Raw genomic sequence first — 9,240 nt, forward strand, 5'->3', positions numbered from 1 at the left:
TTAAACTTTATCGTGTTTGTCATAAATACTTTGCAAACAGAAAACTCAGCCGCGGAGAAAAGGCTAAACCACTGACACTAATTATAATCCTCTTCTGATACTCTGCTCTGTCTTTTGCTGTTTGAAGTTACATCTGTGAAAATGAGGCCATCCCCATGCCAACACACTGGGAGAACGTGAATACAGAAGTTCCCTATCAGGTGAGAGCAGATGACTGTAGGGCAGGCCAGCAGGCTGTCCCGGGACAGATGGGAAGGCCACTGCTAAACTCTGCAAACTTCTTCTCCCAGCTGGTCTCCCTGCAGAACCAAACGCACGAATATAACGAAGTTGCCAGTCACTTTGGTAAAACAATGGATCGGAAACGAATTAAAAGGATTCAAAGGATTCAAAACTTAGACTTATGGGAGTTCTTTTGCAGGTGAGTGGGTTCCTTGTCTCACTCTTCCAGACTGTAGTGATGGCTCCACACAGAGCTTAGCGGGCTTCATTTCAGCCACAGACAGGCTGTCCTTCTCTTGCCATGCCTTAATTTTTTTTACATTGATTTCATTTCATGAGCATGACTGTTCTTCCTGTGTGTTTGTCTGTGCACCATGTGCATACGTGGTGCCTGAGGAGTTCAGAGAGGGCATCCTGTCCCTGGGTACTGCAGTTTACAGAAGTTGTGACCACCATGTGGGTCCTGCAAGGGCACTGAGTGCTCTCAACTACTGAGCTATCTCTCCAGCCCCTTGCTGGCCTCTGCCCTTGTCTCTGTCCTCAGAGAGTAGGCAAGGTCTTCTCTGGCATACATTCAGTCAGCACAGTGGGAGAAGCTCTATCTTTGCTAGGTCCAAAACTGCATGTTGGTTGAGATGGAGGTCTTTAGCTTGGAAGACGGCTTGCCTCAGCCCTTTAGATTGCATTAGAAATCTCTGGAAATACTGACTGTTAGAAATGACTGTTAGTTTTTTCTGTGTGCCTTTAACCTAAAAATAAAGCTTTTTTACCTAAAACTTGTTACCCAAATTAACCTGTTATGTTGTAATAAATAATACTTAAATAAGTGGTTCTCTGAAATATATTAAATAAAAAATTTGTAGACGAGATTTGATTTCTGGTATTTTTATTATAATTTTTTGGGTTTTTTTTTGTTTGTTTGGTTTGTTTTTTTTTTTTTTTTGAGACAGGGTTTCTCTGTAGCTTTGGAACATATTCTGGAACTCACTCTGTAGACCAGGCTGACCTCGAATTCACAGAGATCCACCTGCCTCTGCCTCCTCAGTGCTAGGATTAAAGGCATATGCCACCCAGTTTATTACAAACTTTTAATGATTTATTCAGAAAAATTTCATATTAACACAGAAGTAGAATTCTGCCGTAATAAGCCCTGTGTGCTTATGATCCTTACATCTGTCAGTGTTTGCTGCACAGGCCAGATGAAGAGTCACACAGCTGCTAGCTCAGCACACAGAAAGCTAGAGCAGGGGGATTGTGAGTTCAAGGGCTACAGAGCAAGTTCAAAGCCAGCTTGCCCTACTTTATGATATTTTTTCAAAAAAAAACATCAAACAAATAAACATGTGCCCAAAACAGACTAACCATGCATGATCATTGCTTTATTATCGGAAAGTATTTAAGGCCATTCATTCCCAGCCTGTCCCCTCATTTGCATACACTTGAGAATTAGACTGACTTTCCTTTGGTGATTTTTACAGTTTTGTTTCCTGTTGTTATGGTAAAATATCCTGACCAAAACAACTTAAGGGAGAAAGAGTTTATTTGGCTCACAATTCCAGGTTACAGTCCATCATTTCAGGGAAGTCAAGGTGGTGAGGAAGGTAAGAATATTGAAGCAACCAGTCACGTTACATCCACACTCAAGTCCTGCGTTAATGAATGCTTGCTAACGCTCAGGTCGCTGTCTCTACTCTTAACCGAATTCTCCTGCCTAGGCAATCATGCCACCCACAATGGGCCATTCCAGCTAATCAAGAAAATTCCTCAAAGGCATGCCCACAGATCAACCCAACCTAAACTGTTCCTCACTGACACTCCGTCCCCCAGGTGACTCCGCATTGTGCAGAGTCCTCAGTCAAAGCCAGCCATCACAGTAGTGGAACATGGATTCTCCCACGGGGTCCCAACTCTCTGTGCCTCAGTTTGTTCCAGCTATCCTTGTAAGAAGTTAGAATAACAGTGCCTGTGCTCTTCAGCTTGTGCTTTTTATAGTCTTGAGTATTCAACCAAAAACCTTATATTTCTGACAGTCACTGAATTTACCTAAATTTAGAAGGTTTTATTCAGTATTTGGGGGAAAATAGACACCTCTGCTCCCTATGATTTTATTCTTTCAATGATTAAACTAATTTTTCTAAGGTGAGCTTGTGAAACTTATGTATTAGATGTATTTTGTGTGTGTGAGTTTTTGCCTGCTTGTACATGTATGCACCACATGTACACCTAGTGCCCATGAATGTCAGAGGGGGTCAGATCCCCTGGAACTGCAGCTATAGGTGGTTGTGAGCTGCCATGTGGATTCTGGGACCTGAAGCGGGTCCTCTGTAAGAGCAACAAGTACTCTTAACTGCCGAGCCATCTCTACAGCCCCCGTTACTATTATTCTTAATTCAGGCTTCTGAACTGGAGTTCATATTGGTCTCCTTCATACTCAGAGCTCTCAGTAAAAGCATAAAAATATGGTGCTGAGTCCTATACCATTTAATACAAGAATCTAGTAGACATTTTCTTTGGTTTATACCCTTGATGATCTTCCTTAATGTCAACCCATCTCTAGCCCCAAATACCTTAGTTTTTAGAATGGAATCTAGTCATTACAGCTCAATAACTTGATCTGAGAAGTAAATGTATTAATCAGGTATTTGCTTTACCAAAACAATCATGATATGGATTAATGAATACCAGACTCAGTAAGTTTAGCATTGCGGTCTATGGGAAAGCCTTTTGGATAATTTAACTTGGCCTCTCTAAAGTGGTTGAGAAAGTTTCTTACGATGGAAACAATATGTTCCAGGCGATGGTACAAAGAAAATGAGTCATAGGTGGCTGGAGGTCTTTTGCAGAAACTTTAATGGCACACTTGCTTGCAGCTTCATCCCCTCAGTGTTGTCAGGCACTTAAATGAGTGTAGGTTTGCTTGTCACACTCAGGAAAGATTCAAAACTGAAAAGGAAAGGACAGCTTGAGGTCGGTGGTGGCGTACCCCTTTAATCCCAGCACTCGGGAGGCAGAGGCAGGTGGATCTCTGTGAGCTAGAGGCCAGCCTGGTCTACAAGAGCTAGTTCCAGGACAGGCTCCAAAGCTACAGAGAAACCCTGTCTCCGAAAAAAAAAAAAAGACAGCTTGAATTCTGAGTAGGAATTACATGTGCATTGGTAAAAATCAGTTAGATAGTTAATACACACAGTCCTAGAAGAAGAAACTAGGAAGAATTTCTTAGTGGAAAACTGAATGAAAGAGCTGCTTGATGCATGTCCTTCTATTATGAGCAGTGGTCTGGAAAGACAGTCGCCCTAGATCAAAGCCCATGCACTGAAATGTGGTTAATATTGCTCAATGACTCCTGAGGAATATGCATTTTCATTGCTGTCACCACTTGAATGCGCTTTAGCTGCCTGTTTCGATAAAATCTGTCAATTTATAATATGGGTGTTTTGCTTTGCTAATTAATTTTTACATTTGAAACTGAAATATGTCAGAGCATTAGGTTTACCTGTCAGTTGTTCGATTAGCTGGGAGCAGTCTGATTTGTAAAACCCTGAGAATTTTATTTGGCTGCACATAGTATGGAAGCCATTTGATGGCACCGTTCGCAGTGTGGTGTCTCTGGTCACACACAAGGATCTGCTCCCTACCTGCGTTTATAAACTAAGAGGTATCCAGTAAATTCTGGTTAAGTAAAGATGTTTGCTGTGTAGAAGGGGCTGGCTGGAAGCTTTACTAAAGGCTGAGGAATAGCTGGGGAGATAATGTGTATTTCCTAGGGAATAAAGCTCACAGCTTTTTGGAGGGTGGTTATCTATGGAATTATAAAAGAGAGGAACCGTTGTGTGTTTAAGAATGGCGTAGGCCAGTCAGTGAACGTGGGGGTGGGTTCTAGCTCGCTGTTGGGATGGATGCACATTGTAACAATTAGTGTTAATCACAGAGTGATCCAGCCACAGGTCCTCCATCCTGGAACGGGCTAAAGCAACCTCAGGGTTTTCCAGAAGGCTGCTCTCCTGTTCATTCATGGTTCAGACTACAGAAGAGTCCTGTGCCTCAGCCTTCCTATTGGACCTTGCTCTTTAGAGTTATAAAATTGTAAACGCCACTTCTGAGTGTGCTTTTGTATCTACATGCATTATGTTCTTAAGGAGAAGCTTGGGCACACTCAGGTAAGCTAGCAGAGATGTTTAGGCAAAGCATTTCAAAACCCAAAATGCAGCAAATAGTTGTCGAACCCCACAGTCCCGTCATCAGACTTGATATTCCAATACCTGGCTCGTTGTCTTTATCTCGCATCTCTCTGATAGAGGCTTATTTCATCCCATTGCTTATTGAGGCTTGTTTCTGAAATGGATATGTTCTTTTGCCTATAGTTTTGTGTTTTTACTTCATGGATATCCATATCTGTATAATAAACAGTATTATTTTGCAAAATACATTGATTTAAAATATTCTGTTTGGACTTAGTATCTTTTATCTTTACAGTGCACCTAGACTTAGTTTATTACATTTAACTTTTGGTAGCCATGGCTGGACTGGAACCTACTATGCAGACCAGGCTGGCCTCAAACTCACAAACATCTTCGTGCTTCTGCCTACCAAGTGCTAGAATTAAAAATAACTTCTACCATACCTGGTTCCTACTTTTAATTTTCATATATAAATAACTAAGTACCCATTTTTCTGTAAAAGGTTTTTAGGCTTTTGGTTTTGTTTTTTTCTGTTACTAATATGACCAATATGACCATTCCTCATTTCTGATACATTGAAGATGTATGTATTCACTAAGAAGAGCTTGATGCTTCTAAAACTTCCAGATTCAGTCAGCTGAGATAATGTGTTTCCAGCTCAAAGACAGAATTCTTTGTCTTAACATCTAAGAACTTTGTATTATCTGCTTATATTTTCATCTGCAGCTATCTGTACTGCTTAGCTGCTTTAGACGATCAGTTTCCCCGTCCTCTCTTTTCCTCTCTGTTCCAGAGTGCTGATGATGGATCCCAGGCTTTCCCACGTGTCAGACAAGCACTCTACCATGGAGCTATATGCCCAGTCTTTTTGGATATGATTTCAGCCTTCAGACTCAATGCTAGCTATACTGTTTAGTTTGTTCCCTTTGTTTGTATGTTTTTTGAAACAGTTTCATGCAACCTGAGCTAACCTCATTTTTTTTTAGCCTAGGATAGCCTTGAATTCTTGATCATTTTTGTCTGACTCGTGTTCTTTTTTGTTTGTTTTGTTTTGTTTTTTCGAGGCAGGGTTTCCCAGAGCCTGTCCTGGTACTTGCTCTGTAAACCAGGCTGACCTTGAACTCACTGAGCTCCACCTGCCTCTGCCTTCTAAGCACTAGGATTAAAGGCTGCACCACCACGGCCCACCCAGCTGTGTCTCCATCTCCTGTAAGTCGGGATTACAGGCATTAAGTACCACACCTAGCTGATCACTGTCCCATGATTTTTATGTATCCAAGAGCAGTTGAAACAATTTCTTTGCTAGAATTGTTCTGTCTACTCATTTGCATTATATTATTTATATTGTTGTTTCACCTTTTCTTTTGAACTTTGCCCTTTAACCTTTTAAATTAATAAATAGCACTTAGTAGTGTATTTTTCTGTGTTTTTGTATCCGGATGTTTTGTGATTTTAGGAAGAAGGCTCAGCTCAAGAAGAAGAAAGGAGTCCCCCAGATCAATGAGCAAATGCTGTTCCATGGCACCAGCAGTGAGTTTGTGGAAGCGATTTGCATTCACAACTTTGACTGGAGAATCAATGGTGTACACGGTGCTGTCTTTGGAAAAGGTAACATCCGAATCTCAGGTCCAGCTTTAGTCACAGGAGAGAGTGCCCACTCTTTAGGGAGGATTGGTTGCTTTCTGATTCAGAGTTGGGCATGATGAAACTAAAAGTTACGAGACTATTGGCTTTAGACAGGGTGGAAGCAAGACTTGCACATCTGCCATATTCAACAGATCCCTGGGCTCCGATAGGATACTCTGTGTTAGAGAAGCCCTGCAGTATCTGTGGTGTCTGAGTCAGCCCTTCCCATGGATGAGCCTTCACAGGGAACTGCTCCATAGCAAACTCACAGAGCGATAGAAACATGTTAATTACACACAGGGAACTGCTCCATAGCAAGCGCACAGAGCGATAGAAACATGTTAATTACACACAGGGAACTGCTCCATAGCAAGTGCACAGAGCAATAGAAACATGTTAATTACACACAGGGAACTGCTCCATAGCAAGCGCACAGAGCGATAGAAAAATGTTAATTACACTCCACTATACTGACTAGTGGCTGGTGTTTGGTTGTTTTGCTTTAGAAAATGATAGGTAAGAAAATCAGCATGCACTGAAGGGGGAAAGTGGGCAAAACTCCACCTTATTTCTAGTGTACATGCCCTGGTTCTCTGTGGCATGCCTCAAGCGGATAGGAAGTAGCCTGAGGAGGGCAAGGGGCAGGCATTTGTTCTCATGGTCCATCCTTTGTGCCTCACTTCCAGCAAGTGAGCTGACTCCCATTTAGGATTAGGAGGGGCTAATTTTGAAGCAGTGAATTAATTTAAGGATAATTACCATAAAAGCTGCTCACTTCAGCTGTGAGAGCTCAGAAAAGTCCTACACCAGTTCTATCAATATTGGGTAGTTATGCGACTTTGCCATTTATGTCCCAATTTCTTAGAAGTAGGTACTTGATTGATTGTGTCAATCATTTCCAGAGAGTTGGCTGTTTTATTGAGTGTTCATGACAATAACTGGCAGTGTTCTGGAATGCTCAGGCAGGAACAATGTGCCTGCTAGTTTCCTCTTACTATATAGCAAAACCCCGAGACAGCTTCAGAAGAGGAAGGATTCACTCAAACTCACAATTTCAGACGTTTCAGCCTATGCTACATTGTCACTGTGGAACCTACTTTGAGTCTGACCATCATGGCATAGCATGTCGTATAAAGTGAACTGGCCCCTCTGACAGCTCGACCATGAAAAGTATGAGGAAGGCCTGCGGTTCCTAATTTCCTCTAAGGCATCTCACCTCTAAGTCCCACACCTCTCCTTAGCACCAAGTTCCCAGAAGACTAAGCCTGTGACACTCAGGCCCAGGGAGACTGAAGAGCCAAGGCACAGCTTTGTACAGTCTCAGAATTTCATTCCCGCTTCTAGAGTTCCTTCTGGATTGCCCCCATGTCATAGCCGCAGCTTCTTGGGTGTGAGCTCCTCAGGCAGAGCAGAGTTTGGCTGGATGCTGGGTAAGAGCTACAGGGCACAGGCTGAGGAAGGGTACAGCTGGGAAGGATGACCTCCGGTGAAATCCAGACCTGCCGCACTTCTCACAATGGGATAGTTTTGTATTTTGTTTATTGGATTTCCTTGCAAACTCTTGGAAACACAAGTGTGGCACTTAGTTTATCCAAGGCACAGGAGGGCACTAGTAAGGCCTGGTACACCCATAGTTGCCTCATGTGGTGAGCATGGGAATTGTGTCCTGTTTTTTAGGTGTGCAGAGGAGGAGGTCCCACATCTGTCCCTGTGGTACGACTCGTGCCTGTTCTCCTGTCAGAATGTTGTCCCTGCATTTTATTTTTTCTCCCAAGTAACTTTGGCCCTTTCTGTTGCAGGAACCTATTTTGCTAGAGATGCCGCATACTCCAGTCGCTTCTGCAAAGATGACATCAAGCATGGTAACACGTTCCAGATTCATGGGGTCAGCGTGCAGCAGCGACATCTGTTCAGAACCTATAAATCCATGTTCCTTGCTCGAGTACTAATTGGGGATTACATAAACGGAGACTCCAAATACATGCGACCTCCTTCCAAAGACGGGAGCTATGTCAATCTGTATGACAGCTGTGTGGATGACACCTGGAACCCAAAGATCTTTGTGGTGTTTGATGCCAACCAGATCTACCCCGAGTACTTGATAGACTTTCACTGACCCCACTTTCCAGGCTCTGGTCAAAGCTTTGCTCTCTCATTGCAGGCGGATTTGGCCCCCTGTCTTGTAGCCGCTATATATAAATATTGGATACTTCTGAAACAGATGCGGGAAAGATGCGGCTGCATGTGTAAAGAAGTACCAGCTGTCAGGTTGGTTATGTGTCGTTCTGCTTCTGTCAGTTACAGTTTTGTTAAGACCAATACTGTTGCCGTTTTAACATACAGCAATGAGAGATGACACTTAAAACCAAATGGGTTGAGTCTAATTACCGAAGCCAGGCGGTCTTTAAAGTTCACATGTTTGTGATCAGGTCAGATGATTATAGTTTGTGTTTCCCATTTGGAGAACTGGCCCTGAGTTTTAACATTATTGTCTGTCAATGAGCTTGTCCCTTTGTTGGTCTTCTGAAGAGGGGGGGAGGCATTTAAAACTCTGAAGCAGCCCCTGGTGCTCCAAGAAGAAGGAAACAAAGACATTGTCTGCCATGCTGGCAGCCAAGCTAGCAGAAGAAAGACCAAGACAGAGGGCTGCAGTTCCCACCATTCTCACCTACCTCCCAAAGGTGAGCTGACCACGGCTGCCCGTGGTCACCAGCTCACAGTTCAGCCCCCATTGCTCTGTGGTTCCTGCCCCCAAAATGTTTATCTTCTCTTTGTTTTCCAGGCCCTGCAGTGATCATTCCTAAGAGGCTTTATCTGTGTCTGTCCATGCTCCCCCTCCCCCAACACACACACCTATAGCTGTTCCATGATGATCCCTAAAATCCACATGTCTTAGTAGTTGGGTATCTCTGTTTTGAATGATTGTGGAGAGTATGGGATGCTGGGAAGAAGTCTGGTCTCTTTAGAGTAGTGACTGACAGTTTCCAACACCTGAGCAGCTGTCCAACTTAGAGTTGTGCTCATGGCTTTTGTGTGCCTCTCCGCTTACCTGCTTTGCTGTCCTGAAGATGAAGTGGACAGCACCAGCTTCTTGCTCGTCCGTGTTCTAGCAGAGGTAAGACAACACCCAGGCGTGGTGCTGTCTAGGTGTTTAAGTATTAGATAAGGAGCTACCTGTCTGATTGTCTTCCCATTGCTTTTTCCATGGGGAAAA

General features: G+C 43.2%; 1 protein-coding gene across 2 annotated transcripts in view; it reads left to right on the forward strand.

The window, feature by feature from the left end:
- Nucleotides 1-8,142, forward strand: part of LOC130868855 (protein mono-ADP-ribosyltransferase PARP11-like) — a 32,237-nt gene extending 24,095 nt beyond the window's left edge. For both annotated transcript variants that reach the window (XM_057760869.1, XM_057760870.1), the window contains 4 exons: nucleotides 128-200; nucleotides 291-421; nucleotides 5,857-6,008; nucleotides 7,826-8,142. In XM_057760869.1, the coding sequence (XP_057616852.1) occupies nucleotides 128-200; nucleotides 291-421; nucleotides 5,857-6,008; nucleotides 7,826-8,142 (673 nt within the window). The remainder of the gene's footprint in view (nucleotides 1-127; nucleotides 201-290; nucleotides 422-5,856; nucleotides 6,009-7,825) is intronic.
- The last annotated feature ends 1,098 nt before the right edge of the window (nucleotides 8,143-9,240 follow it).

The sequence above is a fragment of the Chionomys nivalis genome, chromosome Y (assembly GCF_950005125.1).
Source record: "Chionomys nivalis chromosome Y, mChiNiv1.1, whole genome shotgun sequence".
Taxonomy (NCBI): Eukaryota; Metazoa; Chordata; class Mammalia; order Rodentia; family Cricetidae; genus Chionomys; species Chionomys nivalis.